The following is a 23,785-nucleotide window of genomic DNA, read 5'->3' as shown; positions in this document are numbered from 1 at the left end:
TTTAACCCTGCCCTCTGCTCACATTTAGAGCAGTCTACAGACTGAACTTTTGATTCACAGAGATTAAGCCTATATACACCAACCCCACTATGTAATACTTTGGACATGTTTAATACATGCATTCAATTCTCAAAGTACATGTGACGGTAAATAAAGAATAATCTGTCTTTTCAATGCTGCAGCAAGAGTCCTGACAGGGACTAGAAAGAGAGAGCATATTTCTCCTACATTGGCTTCCCTTCACTGGCTCCCTGTTAAATCCAGAAATGAATTCAAAATCCTCACATACAAGGTCTTAAAGAATCAGGCCCCATCTTATTTTAATGACCTTATAGTACCATATCACCCCATTAGAGCACTTTGCTCTTGCACTGCAGGCTTACTTGTTGTTCCTAGAGTATTTAAAAGTAGAATGGGAGGGAGAGCCTTCAGCTTTCAGGCCCCTCCTCTATGAAACCAGCTTCCAGTTTGGATTTGGGAGACAGACACTATCTCTGCTTTTAAGATTAGGCTTAAAACTTTCATTTTTGCTAAAGCATATAGTTAGGGCTGGATCAGGTGACCCTGAATCCTCCCATAGTTGTGCTGCAATAGGTGTAGACTGCTGGGGGATTCCTATGATGCACGAGTATTTCTTTTTCAGTCACCTTTCTCACTCACTACATGTTTATACACCTCTCTGCACTGAATCACACTTGTTATTCATCTCTGGCTCTCTTCCACACCATGTTTTTTGTTCCGTCTTCCTTCTCTCTCACCCCCAACCAGTCGCGGCAGATGACCACCCCTCCCTGAGCCTGGTTCTGCCGGAGTTTTCTTCCTATTAAAAGGGAGCTTTTCCTTCCCTCTGTCGCCAAAGCTCATAGGGGGTCATATGATTGTTGGGTTTTTCTCTGAATGTATTATTGTATAAAGCGCCTTGAGGCGACTGTTGTTGTGATTTGGCACTGTAAAAATAAAATTGAATTGAATTGAATGTAACAGGAAAAACAATCTACAGATCAGTTTTCCAGTAACTGCTGTGAAAATATTTGATGCTTCCAGGTCTTGGTTTGTATAAAAAATGAGAAGTTTAGAGGGAAGATGTTTCTGTAGTAGACCAGCTAACAGAACACGCGTCTGAAACTTGAAAAGGAGTCCGACCAGACAGGGTACCCTTTTTGTTTTTTTCTGCATGAGGGAACAAAGGCAATGAAACTTCACTTTATTTAAATCACAGCTAATTTTGACAATTCCAGACAAAAAGCTGGAGGGGCCAGATGTGATGTGCTTTATTAATGTAGTTTTAGCTCGTCACAGCGATCCATTGTGTTCAGAAATGTTCTCCAGTTGCAGTTGCGTTTGAATATATTTTTTCATACTTTAGCAGAACAAACTGTACTAAAACAGGAAAAGAAAAAATAGTTCTGCATTGAGATTTGTAAGAAATCATTTAAATTATGTTCCCGAAGCTACCTGGAAAATTAACAATGATAACAGATTTCAGAGAAGGATAGGGAAAAGACCAAACTAAAGTCATTGTTAGATGTAAATAGACTTCTCTGAACAGTCACAGAGTTTGAGTTATTCAATTTTAATCAAGATTGACAAGTATTCATGTACATTTCCCACTTCCTGGTATCAAAAAAAGCATCTTACACGCTCAGGATGCATTCATTTACAGGCAACAAAAATCTTTTTTATTTAATGTTTCAAAATCATAAAATACAAACCAATTTTTTCTGAAAACCTTTGACCTAAAAAGCATAAATTTATTCATGACTAAAAATGTTCAGTCGCCGACTCGCTGTCTGTTTACAGATGTAGACAGACCTGCATGAAAACTGTACACAATGCAAATGAGTATAAAATGTGACACATCTGAAGAAAATAATTAAGAGAATCTCCCGGTCATGGTGTTGCTCACAGCCCCATCACAGAGGGAAACACAGCAGCACCTGTGGAAGGAAGGAGAGTGCATTCAATCCATTCACAATGTCTCTCATTAACCCCTGTCATCTAAACTCACACGACATCAGAATCAGTCTGCGTCTACTTCAGCGCAGTCTCGTACTTTTTGGGCTACCTTGACCATCTCCTGTGTCCGATTCCGGGACTTTCCAGTCCAGTTGGCGCCCTTTTTCATAGAGTCCCTTGAGGACCTTCCTCACTTCATCATTCCCGCCCCCATGACTCAGCTCCAGGTACTTCCTGTACAGCTGCAGGGCAGTGCGTGCATCCTCTATGCTGTCATGGGTTTCCCCCTGGATGTTGAGGTCTATGGACATCAAGAAGAAAACGATCAGAAATGACTTAAGGTAAACTGTTAACTTCAGATTTCAGTGTGAATATGAGGAATTTAAACAGATCCTTTAGTGCAGGAAAGCCAAAACAATCCTATAATTTACTTAAAGTGCAGGTGCTGAAGTCAAGAATTACATTTATTGATAACGAGTGAAATAAAATGATTATGTTTATACATTTTTAAGTGTTTCAGCTTCAAATGTGTCTATAACCTTGACAGAAAGGTCCCTGAAACTCACACACCATCAGTGTACTGTAATCTGCTACCATCTGGGATTTATTTACACTGCGTGTACGTTGGAAGTTGTGATTTTATTTATTTATTTATTTATTTTGATTGGTTGGTTGTAAGACTTCAAGATTTAAAGGTAAACTCACACATATTTGAATTGGTTAATTTAATTTAATGAAAAGTACAGGATTATCTTTTGAGGCATTCTCTGTATGTCTGAAGATCTTTGAATGCAAAAAGACTTTAATGCTGTATATAGACGTGAGTGGCAGATAAGGCTCATGGGCTTCTGTAGAAGATGCTACTGTCAGCTGCTCCCTTGCACCATGGCATCGCCAAATGTGTTAACTACTAACCTTCTTTGTTTTTTGTCCATTTTCTGATCTGTTTGTTCTTACAGTAAGCTCTATATTTTGACCTTGACTTACCGAGAAAATACCAGGCAAGAAATCTGAGAGAAATCATCCTCTTGCGGGGCAAATGGAAGAGGTGGACAGTGTCGACAACTTGATCTTTTGGAACCTCAAAAAAGAAAATAAAAACCTTAAAAATCACATCTAATCACTCTAAGAGTTGTGAGGTGACTGAATTTGACTTTACTGAGCTCTAAATTATACACACTAGTTTATAGAAACAACATACCAATAAGTTGATGACACGAAAGTCTTTTTGTAGGCCGTGACCTACAAAGCGAACTCCTGTGTCAATGAGGAAGCGCAACTTTAGGTAGGTTGACTTCAGAGTGGTCAGATGCTTAGAGGATATTTTGGCATCCAGGTCTCCAGGTTTGATGCCGGAGTATTGTGTCAAATAGTCGACCACCTGGAAGAATAAACTGACAAGTTAGCGGGTAGATCCTTTAAACATTATATACTCATACTCTCTGCAGCTTCTCACCTGCTCCTGAGTGGAGATGTAGTCATCGATGAAGGGGACCCCCTCGTTGGGCCCCTGACCCCTCACACAGGTGATCCTGGCCACAGACATCTGACTGGGCTTAATGGTTGATTTGGTGCCATCACTGCGTAGCTCTGCTTCTTCCTACAGACGCACACATTAAAGAGTTGAGTTTGTTTAATAACAACAAGATTACTTTAGAAAGACCCCAGGTTGCCAGTGGACTCGAACCCAGGACCTTTTCACGATAATACCTCAGCTTTTTACAGCTTAGGGGTAAAAAGCATTCCATTTAATACAGTCTAACCTAGGAGAGCACAGATCACTAACCTTATTAACTGGATACCTGGATTAGTTTCATGAGTTAACCATTATAACCAGTCTGTTGTGAGAGGGAGCTCCCTGTAAATGTCTATAATATTTTTATCATGGAAGATTATGTCTTCCCACCTTCTTCTTCAATTGGCAGGGTTTAGGGGTCACCTCCATCTCACCCTACCCATAACACCCACCAACCCTCAGCATCTCCTCCTTCACTACATCCATAAACCACCTCTGTGGCCTTCCTCTTTTCCACCAGGCTGATAGCCCCATCTTTGTCCAATATATCCACCATCCCTCCTCTGCACATGTCCAAACCGTCTCAGCCTTGCCTGTCTAACTTTGTCTTGGCTGAGCTGCCCCTCTGATGAACTAATTTCTAATCCTATTCTTTCTGTAACACTTTTTCCTCATAACCAGGTCATCAGCTACAGGTAATACTTAATATTTAGTGTTATAGATTTAAACCTAGAAGCTATTTTTTTAGTTATTTGGTTAACATAAGAAGATACAAATCATAATCAGGTCATGATTAGAAAGGGCCTGATGTCTCCAGCTCGCTGTAAATTTCCATGCCATGGAGATTTGTGTAAAAGACTTTATTGTCAGCTTTTCACAGGTAAACAACTCCAAACAAAAACTTCAAAGAGTACACACTGCTCTTTGAAGTCACACTGCTACAGGAAAAGCAGAAGTGGTTTAATCCCATGGATTCCTCTTTATTATCAAAGTGTTTACACTAACCGCAAAACAATGTGACAAATATCTGGCAATTTCACTCCTTTGAAATCCCACACAACCAGATTATTTTCAGTTTCAAGTTAACACCAGTGCATTAAGGTTAGAATAGTTCTCCTTTAAGATGGGGAATGTTGTAGTGGAGTGGGTAGATAAAACTTGAATGGGTTTTGAATTAAATTCATCCAAAATCAGAAAAAAAAATTCAAAGCCGCACAAAGCAGAAGTATGCAGAATGAAGAGGAAGGATCTTTTAATACGGTAAAGCAAGCAACGACAACCCGATTAATGTGGTTACAAGTGTTTTACAGGGTAATGAATTCGCGTAGTGGTATTGTGGTCAGAGTTACCTGATTGAGTGTTACAAACTCAGCATCCAGCCCCACCAAATCACCAGCCTGCGGCATCTCACTGACCATGAGAGGGATAAAAGTGGCATGCGTCTTCCTCTGCTTCCGAGCCAGTGACGCCTCTGTGAGCAGCACGCTAGCGTCTATGGGATTTTTAACTGAGGCAAACAGCAGAGCACGAGCAGTTAGATCAATAAAAAGAAACCTTCAGATTTATTGTGCTGAAACTTACTGCGGAGGTCGTATTTGGTGTGGTAGTTTCTCTTAGCATAATACAGGATGGCTGGCACTTTCCAGCTCACATCAAACTGTGCAGCCTCAGTCTGAAAACAAAAACAATAAATAAATAGAGAAAACAATAAATACCTTTAGATGACTGCACACATTTACATTAGCAAAAATAAATAAGCCGTAAAATCCTTACTTTATCAATCGGCTCAATGAGGAAGTCATTGAAAAGGTACCACTGCTGGTGTGTGACTCCCTGAAATAATACAATCATTTTAAATGTTAAAAATGTAACTTTTCAAAGTGAGTTTATCTCAGACTAATTTCTTATCTAAGCCTCACTCACCTCTTTTCTTTGATGGTAGGTCTCACCCACTTTAATGTGTGCAACCAGATTACCACCCGTGCGAGCATCCAGGATGTGTGGCACTGTGACCACCAAGTCATACAGAGAAGCTCCCTCCGCCTCTTCAGCAGCACTTAACTAGTAACAGATAAAGTACAAGATAAAGAGAAGAAACTTTTTTTTTAACCACATGCTGTTACAGCAGCCAAAACAGTACACCCAATTTATGATAAATAACCGTTAAAATGGAATATCTCAGTAAAACAAACTCTAATCTGACAAACTGAAATGGACTAGTAAATTTAAAAAAAAGAACAACAACAAAAAAAAAAAAACAGACAGGAGCACAGATGAACAGAAAAAAGTGAAGTAAAATAAATACAGGGGTTAGAGATCTAAAACTCTAAGCCAAAGACAATAATGACTTAAAATGATCTAAAAATTGAAATAAAATATAGTTAAATGCTATATATAAAAAATAATAATATGGCAGCAGGTTATTCCAGACATTTTCCCAACTAATACTTTCCAGTTACTCCTGAAGTTCCCAGATGGGAGAGCAGGCCAGATGAGATGTATAATGTCTTCAATGGTTTCTGAGACATCCCGGAGTAGACCCATTCACCTCAACTCTTTTGGTAATAACCATAAGGTGACTTGGAGGTGCTTACACCAGCTGTTTCCCACTTGGCTGCAAACCACACCAGTATATACTAACAGTCTCACTCAGATGAAGCCCGCAGAACCAAAAAAGGGACGCTATTCTGAGGTTCCCAAAGCAGATAACCACCCCAGCGACATCCGCACTAATTCAGGTTCCTTCCACATCCCAATGAACAACAGTGATGCTTCGAGTCAACATATCCAAGCCCGTCTTTTCTTGACACCCAGGTCACACTGCACCTGAGCCCAGCGTCTCTCCGTGCATGTGGTGGATCCATAGAGGGGCAGATCTGTTTACAGGTTTTGCCCCGCTCAGTGCCCGGAAATTTTCTACATCTCTCTTAGTCTTATCCCTGCCCTGATAGCAGTTAGCCTTGGAACATGAAAAAGATCCCTGGATCTAAGGGATGTGCAAATCCCTCTCTCCACAATAAGGTCTCACTTTGTCAGGGGTCGTAATAAGCTATATAAAAAGTTATGCAATATATAATATAATAAAGTGTGTGTATAGAATAAAACAAAATAAGTAGTATAAATTTAACAAAGAAAGAAAAAAGATGTCTTATGAAATGTAATGGGGGAAAAGCGCAGCAAATGTCATAAAATTAAAGTTGTTCAATATAACAATGTCTAAGTGTGGCCAACAAAAAACAGATTTATTGCTCAGAGATACTGCAGTGAGTGGACATTGAGGAAAATTAAAGACTGAAATTATTTCAAATTATTGTTAGCTCAAGAAGCTCTAAAGGCCTCACCTCCTCGGTCTCAGACCACCTGCTGATCTCCAGTCCTTGACTTTTGCTGATGGACATCTTGAGAGTGGCGGGTATCCAGATATGCCGCAGATCCTCTGTGCGAGTGTCAAAGGTGATGCCCTCCATACCGCAAATCTCCTCCCCACTGCACAAAGTGTAAAGTTCAACAACACATTTAATCACAATATAAGATAAACAAGTGCAATTTCAACAGCACATCTCAGTTTTTCTACATGATCAATGTGTAAAATTACAGAAAAAGATCTGATAGCTCAACACCAAAAGACTGTCCCAGATTTCATGTTTCTTTTTTTCCAACTGAGACTTTTCTGTCATTTAATTGTTTATCCAGTCCTCACTACTTTGGTGTAGTATGAACGGACACGGGGCAGGTCTTTATCGGGAGGAAAAACTATAAAACAACAAATACAGTTAAAAGTCCAATAATTTATGCCCTCGTCCAGTTTTCCAAAGTTGTCTACCGGGCCAGAGTGGAGTCTTTGTCAAGCTGATTCTGGCCTGACTAAGGCCTCCAAACCTTATGTTTGACACCGCTAATTTAGAGGCTATGTGTGTGTGTGTGTGTGTGTGTGTCTATTTCTTTAAAATGAAAAGGGGTCTTACTCTAAGCACCACTCAGTGGGCATGGGAGGTGGTTCTTTAGGTTTTGCTGGTTCCTCTTTCTGCTTGGCTTTATTGAAAGCATACTACAAAAAAAACATTCATGTAATTAATACCAAGTTAATTAAAACCAAGAACATCTTCTTTTTTTTTTTTTTTAATGAAAGAATCAACGTCCCTTACCTCGGCCTGAACCTTCCAGAATTCAGCCTCTTTGGCACTGTTCACCTCACAGTTTATCACCAAAACATCTGGTAGACATCGAATGTTTCGTGTCTGCACCTACAGTGTAACACAAACACACTATGACTCTGCAGCACAGCTAACAATCTGTTATGTATTGACAATATGAGTGAATAAAAGCTGTAACTCACTGTGGGCTGATACTTCTCACAGTTTTCACACCAAGCCTGAGTGCTCTGCTCCAGGCAGATGCTTTTCTTCAGGATCTCAGCAAAGTCATGCTCCTTTATTGTTTTTTCTGAAAAATATCAGAGTCAAATGAATATACTGGTAACAGATATAACCTACTGCTCACTCAACATTAAAACTACCCATATGTAATGGAGGACCTTTAAATATTTAAAGCTACAAATACAGAACAATAAAATATAGCAGCTCTGGAAAAGGATATACAGAGGAAGATAATTACATTTCTAAATACAGGATAAAAAAAACATATTGGAAACTGATAAGATAAAATTATCATTATTATTATTAGGAGTAGTATTATTATTATTTTTAAGTAAGCAGATGATATATATACACACGTGTAAGAAATAGCAGATATTATGAGTGTGAAATGCACACCTCAGTGCTCTCAAACTGACCTTGAGAGTTCTGCTCGGGGTAATGCATGGTGAAGAGCAGCGTGAGGGAGGAGCGGACCGTTTCTTTGCCACAGCGACACAAACTACTGTTCTCAACTTCACAACCAAACAGCTTTCCAATGACAGACTCACCAGAGGAGCCCAGAGAACTGCAACACAAACACAGGGCAGTCACATTTGTTATGAAGATGTTATCCTTTATAGATCCCTGTAGGGGAAAAAAACAGTTTCTTCTTTTACAAGCAAACTTAATAAGACTGGAATACGTTCAGTAAGACTCACAGAGCAGTTTTTGCTCTGAGTGACTAGCGGTGGGGAAAGAGTTAGGAATCCTGCAGATGATTCACTTTCTCTCAAAAGAGGTACAAGTTCCTGTCAGGGTACCCGTCTGATCTTTTATACAGTCTCATGTAATACTGTTAAATAAATCCAGGTGATATGAATTTTTTTGTAATGTTACTGTCACTTCATTGTTAGATGTATGTAATTATGTCTGTATTGTGATGCCTTTTTGGATGTGGTTGTATTTATTGAACAATCACCACACACAGAAAGAGAATTTTGTCAAAGGATAATGACAACATAACAATCGAACTATTTCTAAGCATTGGTCCCCAGGCACAACACCCATACATGCGTGCTTTGGCCAAGGGCACAGTGACTGGAATAGTAAAGTAACCTAGCACATGTTAAGGATGGGAGAAACACCAGCTCCCGAGGAAACCCACAGACCCAGGACTCTTTCTCTAAGCAGCGCTAACCATTGTGCTTACTTTCACCTTTACCTGAAATTATTTTCAGCCTAGAACACCTCCAGATTAATGTATTATACCTGCTGCTAGCACCTCTGTAGGCTTGCGGACCCTCCTGCTCCTGTGTCTCCTGGTGAAGCTGGGTGAGGATGAAACGATTCCAACTTTGGATCAAGCGACCAAGCCTAGCCTTCCCCGTTTGCTCGTCTGAGTCTGAGAGGATCAGGCCCAACGCCGAGGCTTCGGGGATGGTTCGAAACGCTCTGAGGAAGTTACTGGCCTTGAGGAAGATGATAGGAGATGGCACTTTGGGAAAGCTACATAATAAATTATTGTCCAGTTGCAAAGAAATGAGAATTCAATTTAAGGGTTCTGTATTTCCCAAGAGGCTGAATAGTTATCAAGTCAAAAAAAAAAAAAATTTCAGAGAGATGAATGGAAAAAACTTACCTGACATGGATCTCCTCGTGACAAATCTAACATGTGAAAGAGGAAGCCGAGCTCACAGGCCAAACAAAACTCTTTCTGGCACAAATGATTCTGAACAAGACACCGAATCGGCTCCAGGAAATATAATACCTAAGACATCAATAAAAAAACCAGAGAGCAACTCTTGATGATGTCTCATATCAAAAAGTAAATTTTTACATTGTAAATCTTCAGTTTCTTACCTGGATCATGCAGTTACAGTAGGCATTGGGAATGTGTGGCTCCAGGCCAGCAAACAAGGTCCTGTTGTAATGTTTGAAGTCAAAGTCCTCCAATCCAAGTTTAGAGTATTTAATTGTGACCTGAAGCAGAACAAAGACATCTTCATCATGTGTTTTGGAAATCTAAATTTAAAGCAACACTTTATAGATTGTGATACCTCAAAGATAAATCTCATCTCTATATGAGAACGAGAATGAAATAAAGTCCAACCTTTCTATATTTTTTGGGCACCATGTAAAGATGTGGCTCTTCATCACGTCCTATTGGTGACTCAGGGACCTGGTTGTAATTATCATAATCAGGCTCCACATCTTTAATTTTATAAGGAACCTGAAACCAAAACAGGGAACAAAAAAAAAGTTAAATTATGTTGAAAACCATGTGTTTATCTGGTCTTCAGCCTTAAAATAGAAAAATTGTTAGGATTTTGTAAAGAAGGACAATTAAAATTCTTTTTTCCCAATTTAGATTAGCATAACCAAGTTCTTCACATGCCTGGTTCCTGGGGCGGGTACGAGGATTTGCTGCGTAACCAATGAAGCCAACAGTTTTCATAGTGCGGAGGATTTCTGGGTCCACCGGAGGGGCTCGTCTGTTTATTTAAAAAAAAAAGACATGTTTTAGATTGTAAAGCAGTTAAGGGGAAAAGGGGGAGGGGGCAGCCACAAGCCATGCTTCTCATTCTGAAGCGCCTTTAATAGTGAAACACGACTAAATTCATATATTCATTGAAAAAATAAATAAATTACCAACTGCATCACAAACTTAACAAAATCTGAACACGAAAAAAAAAAAAATCCAACCAATTTCAAGCCATAGTTTACATGTTTTAATTAGTGTCGTAAAATATGACGCGTCTCTGTCCCTTCACATAAAGTGTGTAATATATGACTTCAAATACAGATGTCAGCATTTCCAGAGGTAATGTCATCAACTATGACTGCAGAGAAGAGAAATTAACCACTTCCAGATTGTCAAGTAATATGTTTATGGTATGAACAATTATGTCATACATGAGATCGTACATCTCCATTGATCCAGCTTCCCTTTCCTGGTTTGGTTTTACCATATAAATTCAGAAAAGCTTGAAAATGTTTGATATTTCTCCACACTGTTTAAACACTTCTTTTTTTTTTTTTAAAGAAAAATGATCCTTAAAAAACTGAAGTCAACAATGCTTTACTCTGTCTCTCAATTCTTTCCAACTTCCTTATTCTGTCTGTGGCATCCAGCCCCGAGCCCACAGGTTCCTGCTGAAAATGTAAATTTCCTTAAAACACGTCATAAACCTATAGTTTAATTTTCCACCGAGGCTAAATAAATTCCTAAAACAGCTGGGAACTTAGTCTTGGCAATAGTGTATTTTTTGGAACCACTTTCTGCCTTTGATGCATTTCTTTGTATTTTGAGAAGTGTGACATTGTAATGTGGAGTTCGTTTGAGATAAACTATAGTGACCCTGATGAACAGACAGAAACAGTTCGGTTTTCTATCCGGGTTACTTTCCAGAGTGTGTGTTTCAGTTCAGTTTTTGGTGACTTTTTTGTTTTTAATTTTAGTTTTTAAGTTAAGTACAACAGTTCTGTATATACTGTTAATAATTGTGTTACCTGGGGCTGGGTGTAGCCAGGGCAGTGGGCCAGTCTGACAGCAGAGGCTCAGTGCTCGTCAGCGGCATGGGGATCAGAGAGAGGGGCAGCAGGTCGTGATTCCAGTCCAGCTGAGGCAGTGTGTCCACGAGGCAGGGCAGGGCAAATTCCGTCTCCCGTGAGTAGTCGTTGAATGAAACTTCTGGAGCATCGGACCAAAGGTGCACACATCCCCCTGAATCCCCAAAGGCTAAGGCTTGTTTGCTTGATGACACGTCAAAACTCATGAGCAACTGGCCCACTGTGTTGACGTGAAAAATATCTGCCATGTTGGCAAGGCCGGTGGGCTCACAGAATTGGCACTGACCTGGAAAAAGAGAGAATGCAGGCAGTTAAAGCGAAGCTAAATGTACTATCCATCCATTCTCTTCCACTTTTAATTCAGGGTCACGAGGTGGGGGGGCTGGAGCCTATTCCAGCTACCATAGGGCGACAGGCTGTCGGACTGTTGCAGGACCAACACAGAGAGACAGACAACCAGTCACATTCACAACTATGGTCAACTGAGAATCACCAGTTAACCTAACCCCACTAACTGCATGTCTTTGGACTGGGGGAGGAAGCCAAAGAGAACCCAAAGACAAGAACGCACAAACTCCACACAGGAAGGCTCTGGCCAGAGGGCAGATTCATACCCAGGACTAGTGCTAACCCCCACACCACCATGTTGCCCTGCCTGCCACATGTACCAGTTTCTGAAAGCATAAGAGACTGCAGTCAACTACAGGAATGCCACTAAAGCTCTTGCTGGCCTCACTGTACAAATTTGAGACAGCATTAAAATGAAAATAATTGTGTACATTGCCTGTGTCATGAGCACACTCTTCTATAGCACTAAGACCTGGACAACATACGCCAGGTGGGAAAAGACTCAACCCCTTTTCACTTATGATACCACAGTCGCATTCTAGGCATCTTATCAGTCAAGGGAAGACCTTGCAGCTGACTGCCCAAAGTGGAGAGGTACTCTGAAGCAGCACCTCAAATTCAGAGAAGTAACACTACAGAAAGCAGCACCAGATAAGCAGAGAGTGATTTCCTGTGTAGACAGAAAGCACACAAGCACAACCTCTGCAACTGTTGTTGAACAATTTAGATATTAGGAAACATATGCCAAAGTTATGAAAAAAGAAAAATAATAGATTAAGACAGAGTTTTTACAAAATTGTACATAAAAAAAGACAAAAAAATACATTTGACTGTAATGTCAAAATTTAAATCTTCTTAGTATTTCACTTATATTGACCAAACAAACCAAGGAAACTAACAAGCAATCAGACTAAAGAACTCTAAAGCTGACTCAACTCTTTAGTTCATACCTGTCTGTGAGATGATTGCAAGCCGTGACGTGTAGGTAGGAATGAAGCGCAAGAAGAGGGGATCCACATGCACCTGAAGGGGGGTTACAGCACGCATCATGCGGAGGTCATACACCATGAGGAAACGGTCACACGCCAACCCATTCAGGCCTCGGCTGGAGAATCCACATGCAGCCAGAAGGTTTCCATGAACATCAAAGTCTGACAAGCTGCCAGAAAACGCATCAAACTCATGCTCCATCTTAAAGGTACGCAAGTCACGAAGGGTCACCTGTTTTGAACGGAGGGTAAATGTGAGAGTCATGTAAAACTAATAAATATATTTTTTCAAAACTGATATAATAATGTGAGACTTACTTTGCCAGAAGTGTGCCCACAGAAGAAGAAACGATTGGTCTGACGCATTATTGCCACTCCAGGTACCTCCACTGTGAACTGGAAGGACAAACAAGACAGCAGACAGTCAGACACTTGCTGTGAATTCAGTCCTATGCTGTGGCAGTGGTGCAAGCATAGATAGTTGCGAATATTGATAAATGCAAGCCTGATGTCTTACTTTTTGAGTTTCTTGGACTGTATTCAAGTCAACTTCAGCCACATAGTTTTGCAATCCACCCATGAGCAGCGTGTTGTTATCAGTCATGAGGAGACTGTGCATATCAGCTCCTTCCTCCATCCTGCAAAGCACCAAAAATGGCCATTAATTCCTTAACCTTAAAAATAATTTCACAGCTCCATGTCATTAAAAATCAATATGAGCATAAAACAGACAGGTGGAAAAACACATCCCTATTTATGATGGGTAGGATTCACAATAATATCGACTGACAGATTTTCTTCTGTATTTTTGCAGCAAACTTCATCAGGACCCTTAATGTTGTCTTTTCTCTAATTTCTTACCAATATTGTGGAACACTTACGGATAATCAAACATGACGAGGCCTCCACGAGTGTAACATCTCAGGTTGCATTTAGAAAGGAACAGCACGCCTGTTTCCAAACTCTGAATATGTCGGATGTCATCGGTGGCATGCACTTGGAAAGAAGAGTAGCGTGCCATTGTTGGTCCAAAGAACGATGTTACATGACCCTGAAAAGAATACAAAAAAGGAATATTACAAAGTGTAATGGCTGACGAAACAATCTGTCCTCCAATATAATTCTGGGTCTCACTCTGTGGTTTCCCATCCAGAGCATTTCCTCCTGCAGGTCAAAATGTGTTGCAGTGACAGGGATGCCAACTTCTGAAACTACACTGTGCAGCTCAGAAAAGATCCCCTCCATCAGGTGTACAGGCTCAGGGACGGTCACAGCCAGTCCCTCTGGGTCCAGCTCCACACCCTGGAGTAGGTTTGGGTTTAGGTGTGGGTCCATGGAGGGCTCCAGGCCTGCATCTAGAGTTCCATGAAGGCTGGCTGAGTATTCACCCATTCCAGGGTCGAGACCGTCAAAGTTCATCATGGATTCAGTTAAATCAACCTAAAGAGAAACGCCAACGCATGTTAATAGTGACACTGGGGTCATGTTAAAGTGTTGGTTTGGAACCAGTTTGTCTTTGTCTTTTTGTGGCTGGGTTTGAAGTGCCTTAACGTTAGAATGTTAGGCTTGGAGAAGGTTCTTTCAAGTTTTTCATTTTCCAAGACGGTAGTCTTGTTTCGTTTCTTTTTGGTTAAAATCTGAGGTTGTTTCTTTGACTTAACACTGACTTAATATCCCATCATATTTTAAAGCTGGAGAAGTAATTCGGATGAGAGGTGAAACATCTTAAAAAACCTAAGAAGAACTCCAGTAGTCCTAAACGCAGGCGCTGAAGACTACAATGACCTGGATGACTGAGAAACTGCAAAAACATCCTGCAGCTTTGATGCTAGCTTTGACGTAGCTTACAAACGCGAACTCTAAAGCTAACAGGGAACAAAACCCGAAAGACAATTCTCTGGTATCCATTCCTAAAACGTACATAGGGCAGATAATCTAAAAAATAAAATACACACAAGAGTAGTGTCTAATTTAGCCGTGTTTGAACGCTGCTTGTGTCCTTTATCTAAATTAGCTAATGTTAGCAGCGTTGTGGCTAACCTGAACTGTTCATGCTAAACTGTGCGACACCTATAATACTAAACAGTGCCACCCATTTCTTAAACTTAAAAGTAGACCGATTTAAGGTGATCACCTACCTAAACCTGAACTGCAAAGGTGTCCATGCTCACACTTCATTCACAACAACAAACACACGGACACTGGAAAACGTTTCCGGGGCACCTCTGGTGCGTTTAGGAACCGCGCTGGAGCGTAGGCTTCCGTTGTTATGCCAGACGCACATTTCATAGTAGGCCTATTCATTCAGTCTTTAACTTTAATTGCTGTAATTCACAAGTTGATGTAACTATTCATTCAGTAAAACACTAGTAAATTATCTTATTAATCATAGTTCATAGTTTATGTTTTTTATTGAAAAAACACAAGCACATGAGATTTATAGGTCATTTTGGAGTTGTTTTGAAACATCTCAGTTATCTTGACAGCTAAGTTAACAGCGCTAATAATATATTAATGTAATACGATCATCAATTATTCTCTTTGTATGGCTAGGTCTCTAACCTAGCGCCGCATGATACGTGAAGGCACCGTGAACTCCCTTGTGTGTTTGTGAGATCCTGAGTTCGATTCAAAATGGTAAATGGTAAATGGCCTGTATTTGTATAGCGCTTTACTAGTCCCTAAGTACCCCAAAGTGCTTTACACATTCAGTCATCCACCCATTCACACACAGGTGATGGCAAGCTACATTGTAGCTACAGCCGCACTGGGGCGCACTGACTCAGGTCGGGTTCCTTTTATGTAGTTGTTTTTTTGTTTTTTGTTTTATTGTACAAACTAGCAATTACAGCGCAAATCTTACAAGTCAAAAGGATCCTTTTATGTAGAGTTTGCGTGGTCTCCCCGTGCTTGCGTGTTTTCTTTGAGGGTACCCCGGCTTCCTCCCACAGTCATAAGACATCCAGTTAGCGGGGTTAGACTAATTGATTGATTCTAAATTTCCCATAGCTGTGAATATTGGGTTAGCCCTCTAAAGGACTGGCGACTGCCTCACTATGGTAACTGGGATACGCTCCAGTCAGATTAAGGGATGCCAGAGTTCAAAGGGAAATTTTAAAATGACGCAGTATTAATTTCATCATCAGAAAGGTGACAATTAAAACTTTTTTTCTCTATACTCAAATTTCCATGCCATCATAGGTGTGATGACAATTCAGGCTAATTTTATATCATGTCATGAACAAACATGAACAAACAAAGCCAGTCAAAGCCAGTAGCTGTATTGCATAAGGCATTTCTGGAAACATGAACATATTGAAGTCAATGAAGGTGTTAACATCATGTTTTGGTTGTTTTTCGTTGGGCTTTGCCAGTGATTACTCGGCCTTTCACAGATAGTTTTAATTATCGTTTGCTATGTCAAATCAAATTTGTAGTGGTTCAACCAATATTAAAAACAGCTAATAATAATTCAAAATATGGTATTTCTTTATCTACAGCTAGGATAAATGTGTAAATTATATTCAGTAAAATATATGTAACCTTATTATTAAACATAGGCTGTTTCTAGCATAAAAAGCAAAGTTTATAACACGATTTTCTTCAATGTAAAGATTAGTTTTAAATAATTCTTTAGCACTTCACTGATGGCCAGCCATTCAGCGCACTTCGGGAAATAATCAAAATTGGTGACTTTTCATCAGTCCACTCTTATCTGTGTCCATCGACATAAAAATAATGATGTCAAAAATTCCATATGAGGTTGGAGGCGGTGGATTTAGACTCATACACATATTTTCACACATGGCTTGTATCAATTCAAATACGCAATGAATTAAAAAATATGTCGCTTGCTTATATTTAGGAATTAAAAACTATACTACCTTGGGCTTAGAGAAAAATCGTGGTTTGAATTAAAATTCAACAAATTCCCAAGTTTTAAATCTTTGTTTTCCTGGTTATCATGGTGACGCTACCCCGCTTTCTTAGTCACAAAGCCGTGTTCACTGATACTGAAGACGTAGGGGAAAAGGTGATAATTCGTGTCCACGCAAAGGCAATCATTTATTTTTAAAAATAAATCCTGTCTCTTTGTAAGGTAAATGAGGTGTTTACTCAACTACTTGTGCCTAAAAAGTTCTTATTTCTTATACTGCTTGTCAGGGACCAAGCCATAATGCATAGAGGACACAGGTGTTTAAGTCAAAAATGGGGTTTTATTGATCCAAAAATATGAAAAATAACTGACAAAGCCAAAAACTTAAACAGGCAGAGCAATAAAAGAGGTCAACTCAATAAACTAAACTCAAAATAACCACTAATAAAATCTCAAACAAACATAAGAAAAACTGGCCTCCTGAAATAATACAAGGCAACTTACTGGCTTAGCTAAATCATATAAAAGACAAGGGGAAACCAAAGTGGCTGCCATATAACCAATTAACACAAAACAATTATACAAACTCCAAACACCCCCGAGGCAGTGAAGCATGTGGTTTAGTCCAATGAGGCTGTCAGCAGTACTTCAGATCCCCCAGCCCTTTGCCACACCTTTTGCCAACCGGGAAGGAGAAACAGAACCCCCAGGTAACTCAGACAACGAAAGATGGATTAATATACCATAAAACAGAACTTTGACCTTGGAGTATTGATATGTGTGCACTCCATATAAACACTGGAAGGTGTAATGGAAAAAAATACATTTAATAAAGAAACAATATATTGGACAATAAGTAAAATATATTTAAAGTAGTGACTGCAGAGTAAACTAAAGTGAAGCAACTAGTGGTGAGGTGTGGAGGTTGCCATCACAGAAAGTGAAGGGTGAAGTCGATCAGAAATCAACGTGGAGTGTTAAAAGAAATGATATATTTAAATAAATATGTATTAGTATCAAATTAAAGCGAAGATGTTAAAATGAATTGCGCAGAAATAATAAAATGTGGCAGTTAATAGAAACTGGTATTCCACGCTGACTATGATGGAACCATGATGGCTCTTCTTTTTTACAGAAAGGTATCCGTGGTGTTTCACCTGCATGTGTCGATAAACTGTGGAAGTACGAGTTTATGATCCATCACTTCCAAACTCTGTGAAATGCAAGAACTCCCTCCAATTTTCTTCTTTTTTTAAAAATATCACATTAAACTAAATATATTTGAATCTTGGATTGCTGCATTGGTAAAACTACCGGATGTGTTCCAATATTTTCTAATAAATAAATAATTATTGGCATACAAATTATTTCTAAACGAAATATTTAGCGTGTGGATAATGAAAGTAATTGTTCGCTGCTGATGAAAATAAAGCAGAAAGATAAAGAGCACTGCACCATTTGATAACAGCACAAACCGACCATAAACGACCTGAGCAGGAGCTTTTTCTGGATTTTTATTCCTGGACAAAGTGTGATAAGAATTATGTGCATAATATGGCTTTCTCACATGCCTTAAGTGAGGAGCTGTAACGTTTATGCTTTTATTGGGCATGTCTTTGCCGTATTTTTGAGTGGTTCTCAAACCTTTTCTGGCATGTCCTCTCCCTCCCCCTACAGTTAAAAGTGAAATTAAGTAATAATAATAATAATAATAATAACGGCCGCCTTGATTACACCAACACACTCTTGTTTATTTTCCCTATATTATAAGTTTAATCAGCTTGGTTTCAGTTCATATTCTTCCCCTGGTCGTGTCACAGTGAGTGCCTAGCATCGCGTGGTTTAACTGCGCAGCCACAAGTTGGAAGTGATTAATCCCAGCAACAATTAGGACACAGAGAAGTGGGACTGTACGTGAGCCAGGGGTTTACATAGCAGCATATGTTGACGTTGCTCAGGGGGAAATATCCCATAGCAGTGGGAACATCAAAGCAACAGAGAGTGTGTGAAAGGGATGGTTGACCCGCAATTTTCGGATCCTCTGTCGTGTTGATCTTTCTTGATTGGACAAAAACTCTGTTTATTATATCAGCTGAGGATGAGCTATTTGATGGAGGTAGCTTTATGCATTTTTCTCCTAATCTGAAATAGTCTCTTACCAAAGCTTTTTAATTGACAAATAAACAGCCAGTAAATCAATAACAGGATCAAATCATTAGTGTTTGTGCGCCCCTGCGTTTTCGCAATAATATTGAACAGAAATGGGAAAGATAAAGGAAGTGTATATCTTATGTCTTCCCTGAACTTTTTCTTTCTCAGAAAAAAGCAGACGATTTGGTTTTTCTCTGGTAGTGAAGAGGGGCAGACGGGACACAGACGGGAAGTTTGCCCAATAATGTATAGAGAACTCGCCCTGTTATCGCCCTGAGATACAAAGGTTACTCTCACTTCCTCGCCAGATGTGAAACTTTGATTAGAAAGACTTTAGTTGATGTCTTTTTCCTTGTAATCTTTCACACATAATAAGTGAAAAATGTGGTCATTGTGAATGATTTCATATTACACGATTAAAGCGACCCATAAAGGGGAAGACATGAACATTGTAAGACTGTGAATAACATTTTTGCTAGCCTGGATTTTTTCTTTTGTCTTTCTTTCATTGTATTGTATTGTATGTATGCGCCTTGAGGCGACTTTTGTTGTGATTTGGCGCTATATAAATAAAATTGAATTGAATTGAATTGAATTGAATTAATACGGCGACATCTTGGGCTCTTTAGCGTTATCGTTTAAAGCCCACAGCACTACCTACCCGAATTTTTTTGCTAACCGTGTCCACAGTGTACCCATCTTCTGATAGCTGATGGCAGCAGCCTTATCTGAAACATGACAGTGAGTTCACTGTACTCAAATGGCCTCCACAGTCACCAGATCTCAGTCGAGATTCGGGATCTGGTGGAGAATCACATCGTGGTTAAGCAGCCGCAAAATCTGCAACAACTACTTGATGCTATCATGTCGATATGGACCACAATCTCTGATAAATGTCACCTTCATCTTGATGTTTATATGACATGAAGAATTAAGACTGTGCTGAAGGCACAAAAAGGGGGCTAGACCAGGTCTTGTGCCAAAGAGTCACAGTCTGCAAATAAAAATAAAAATTGGAAATGACTTCTTGTTGTCCTATAACCTGTCAAACAAATGCCAAACACATCTCTCATGAATGATATCAAGCCATTTTGAGTCAAAAAGAACATTCCTATCACCAGCCAGTTAGTTTTACATATTTTTTTTCATGTATCTGGTAAAAAGTGTAATTGATGTTAAAATACTTCTTTCAAGAGAGATCCTGCCAAGAGGGTGGCAATATGAAATTCATATAAAGATATTTTATGTGCCCAAAAAGGCTTGGTTGATTATAAAACCTACAAAGGAGGTATTGTACAACAACGCAGTCACAAATAGCTAAACTTGCAAAACAGGTAATTTCTTTATTTTATATATAACATATATATTTAACATATATACATGGCATTTATTAACATGAGCAAAGATATTAGAAACAACAAAATCGCAAATCACTTTCAGCAGGCACAAGGCTGGTACGAGCGAGGTGTCCCCAATTAAGTGACCGGTGAATGCAGTTTTCAGCATGACTATGCCCAGATGTGAAACTGTTTAAGTCAGTTGGCCTTTTTCGCTTGTAGCCTTATCACAAACAGTAAAGCGTGAAACTGTGGTGGCGCTGACTAATTTCATATCATGTGTGATTAGAGCAACTCAATAATTAAAAAAGGGAAAGACGTGGATTTTGCAAGCTTATGAATATCATTGTTATGATCGGAGTTTTGCTTTCTTCCAATGAATTCTAAATTACCTAATGCGTTTCCTGTCTTCCTGTTGCGTAGTAATGTAGTCTGGTCCACACCTGAGAGGGAAGCCCTTGGGAAACCCTGCATTGAGTCACACCAGTTAAAAGCATCCCTCGCTCTCTCATTCTCAAATCACACGCAGACTGGGCGCGTTCTAACTAACGCGGGGCAATATTTAAAGAACCAGCACCTCTCTCACAGACAGAATCGCACACCAGGAGGCAACTGACAAAGCACCATGACGCTCTCGTTTACTTTTGTTGTTTCGTCCTTTGTGTTTTTTTCGATCACATCTTCTGCTCCAGCCGGACATCAAGACTCATGCGTTGATGTAAAGGCCAGTTCCCTGGAACTTAATAAAATTGCTAGAAATGTATCTCTGGAGGTAAGTTGTTTTTTTCTTCTTCAAACAATTTCTTCATTTCTCCTTTTAAAACATTAGTAGAGGAGGAAAAAACTTTTTACTGCGCATTTGGAATATGTTTTGCTCACTCAAATGCACGCTTAGACGATGGCAAAGCAATAAACACATTTAAAAAGTCTAGTTTTAAAGGTTTTCTCACAGGAGATGCATTACATTCTACCACGACGTGCTCATACCGACTGTCTCCAAATGTTCTGCAGGCACGAAAGGGGTTAGTTACGAGAGAAGAGATACCATTTAGCACCTTACTTGTGTGGATGGAAGCGAAAGACATGTGTGATCCTGAGACCCTCAAACAGCAATCTCTGGTAATATCACTTATAAGAATTATAAACTGTGACGTGAATTTAATTGAACTAAAATTGACATAAATCTGTGATTTCAAAATACGATATGTTATCTGATTGGGTGTGGTTTCTACTCATTTTGTCTATTCTTCGTCCTTAGCCATGCTTTGGGAAGATGATCAAAGTCCTTGACGTTTACAGAAGTCTGCTGAGGAGGATTTCTGAATTTGAAAACTGCTCAGAGTTTGCCAGCCAGGTGATGCCAGTGATAAATAAGCTGCACAAAGACGTGACGAAATGCGCTGATTCGAAGGGAGACTGGGGCGCAGAGAAGGTAAGTTTGGTCAACGCAGACTCAATTATTTGTTTTAGACAACAGCACTGAGGCTTACTGATCGTTCTGATTCTGCAGGATCTCCCCGTCGGTGAAGAAGTAGCAATTCGGGAGTGGGAGAAGCCGTATCTGTGTCACTACACTCTGGACAGACTCTTCTCCTTCTCAATCTTCACCGCTCGCGTCCTTTCAGTTGGAGATCCGGTTCACCACACAAATGGAACGACTCAGAAATGCATGTAGAACCTCACAGTATTTTAAACACTCAATGTATTGAGCGTCTTTTAAATTGATCACAGTGATCGCAGTTTGTAGTGCAGTTTTCTGTAGTTAATAATTTATCGATTTTTAATGCTATTTCCGAAAGATTTGATATCTATTTATTAAAGTTTTATTTATTGTATTTATTGTTTTTATCCCTAATAACCAATGAATACTTTTTGTATTCACCTCTGTATTTTTCATTCAAATTGAATACAATGTTTATTATAATAATAAAAACTGCTACGCATGAGAACGTGTTTTGAGCCTTAAATTTAATTTTTTTTTTTATTTATCCTATGGCGATTGTTCTTTTTGCCCAAACGATCACAATAAATGCTTACTCATTCAGGAAATTTATGAAGTTACCTGTACAGAGGTATCCCTCTTTTCACTGAATAATTTTGAATAATAATGTTATAGTGCTAAAAGGAAGCTGTGCTTTCCTAAAACATTCCTGCTGCACTACTTCCTGCATATTTCCTCCCAGTCAACGCCTCTGCTCAGACCTGTTTGTTTGCAGTCAGATGATGCAACGCATGTGCAGCAGTAATTCAAAGAAAGGGGAAAAGAGAGAGAAGGTGACACGTTTTAAGGGGAAGAGGAAGTAGTAATGAGGCCTGTGAGCGTAAAGGCACTAGGCTGCTCAACAAGGAAGTTGAGTGATTTGATATCCTGAAATTATTCCGCCTCCCTCGTGTCCTACCCACCTGCACTCTTTGTGAGTTAGAAACTCCATACTTTACTGTTTCCATCCACTGCTGGAGAGCAGAACTTATTTTCCTGGCTCTCAGAGCACATGAGGAAATTATTTACCTATTGAGAACATTTGCAAAAACTGAAAAATGCTCTACAACTAATCAGGTCAAATATAATACACAGAAAAATGACAGATGTGAACCACACACACAGCATTTAAGGTGCAACACTAATCAGAGCAATGGATGCTTTTGATGTCTGTGGGTAGGATCAGTGTTACTTTTTTTTTTTTTTTTTTTTTTTAATATCACCTGCATGGTTTGTTATTGTATGAGACGTGACGTGCCTGTAGACTGTTTACTCTACAGAGGATTTGTGATGCAATCAGGAAGTTCAAAAAATGTTACGATTAGTCACTCGAGAGATTTTTCTAATTACGGTTATGAGCATTTAAAAAATCGTGGGCGGTGTATTGAAGGGATTAAGTCATACTTTTTTCCTTTTTAAAAAAATAAATCTTGAACCAATTAGATTGCAAAATGAAAAGATCACCAAATACGACACAATACACTCATTGGCAATCAGATGTAATCATATGCTTTTAAGATCAGGATTCAAGCTTTTCCTTTTGATGAAGCTGACAGGACTGGGGAACTTCCAGTGATGCACTGAGCATTTCTTTCCTTTTCCCCTAATTCATCATGCATATCATGAACTCCTGTCTTCTCTCTCCCCAAGTCCATTGCTGTATGATAAAAATCTAAAATGTAAATGTTAAAAATTTCAGTCTGGATTGAAGAGCTGCTAATGTTTTGGTTGTTTTTTGTTTGCTTTTGCACAGCAGTATCAAAAGATCAACTCATTTAAGTGTGTTATTGTGCAGAAACTGAAGATTTTCAGTCTCCCTGATTTATGTTGACTGAGCAGTTATTCATTCCCAACTTTGGAAAGGACAGTTCAAATCAGTTAATAGAATTACTACTAAAAAAAAAATAAAATAAAAAAAATAATAAAAATAAATCATAACTAGATGGTTGTGTAAAAATGTGTGACCATACTAGAACATACTGTACAGTCATCCAGTGGTCAGTAACCATAACATCATATTTATTTATTTAAACTCAAACAGCAGTTGTCAAAACAGCAACTCATGATCCACTTTTTCTTTTTTTTTGTCCATACTATGAGTGTGCATACTATGTTGCAGAAACTAAAGCTGTTCAGTGTCCCTGATTCTGAACCACTCACTGTTTATGATTATGTCAATTGATCAGAGGATTCTTAGATTAGCCTT

The 23,785-nt window shown here is 39.2% G+C and overlaps 1 protein-coding gene across 2 annotated transcripts; it reads right to left on the bottom strand.

The window, feature by feature from the left end:
- Nucleotides 1–1,557: 1,557 nt before the first annotated feature.
- On the bottom strand, nt 1,558–14,981 carry pan2 (poly(A) specific ribonuclease subunit PAN2). 2 transcript variants are annotated; one of them, XM_031741957.2, is made up of 26 exons: nt 14,873–14,981; nt 13,869–14,174; nt 13,616–13,785; nt 13,252–13,372; nt 13,053–13,130; nt 12,696–12,966; nt 11,338–11,683; nt 10,223–10,319; nt 9,938–10,057; nt 9,688–9,807; nt 9,467–9,595; nt 9,097–9,296; nt 8,265–8,413; nt 7,809–7,915; nt 7,618–7,716; nt 7,438–7,520; nt 6,814–6,958; nt 5,396–5,533; nt 5,246–5,305; nt 5,054–5,144; nt 4,822–4,979; nt 3,413–3,556; nt 3,158–3,337; nt 2,944–3,037; nt 2,054–2,257; nt 1,558–1,937 (listed from the first exon to the last, which is right to left on the bottom strand). In XM_031741957.2, exons 2-26 carry the CDS (start codon nt 14,154–14,156, stop codon nt 1,903–1,905), a joined length of 3,627 nt encoding a protein of 1,208 aa, XP_031597817.1. In that variant the 5' UTR covers nt 14,157–14,174; nt 14,873–14,981; the 3' UTR covers nt 1,558–1,902. The 2 variants fall into 2 exon arrangements, with proteins under 2 accessions (XP_031597817.1, XP_031597818.1); XM_031741958.2 differs by having other exon boundaries at nt 2,066–2,257.
- Between the last annotated feature and the right edge of the window lie 8,804 nt (nt 14,982–23,785).

This window comes from Oreochromis aureus, linkage group 20 (assembly GCF_013358895.1).
Source record: "Oreochromis aureus strain Israel breed Guangdong linkage group 20, ZZ_aureus, whole genome shotgun sequence".
NCBI lineage: Eukaryota > Metazoa > Chordata > Actinopteri > Cichliformes > Cichlidae > Oreochromis > Oreochromis aureus.
This window is presented reverse-complemented; position numbering and strand designations above follow the sequence as displayed.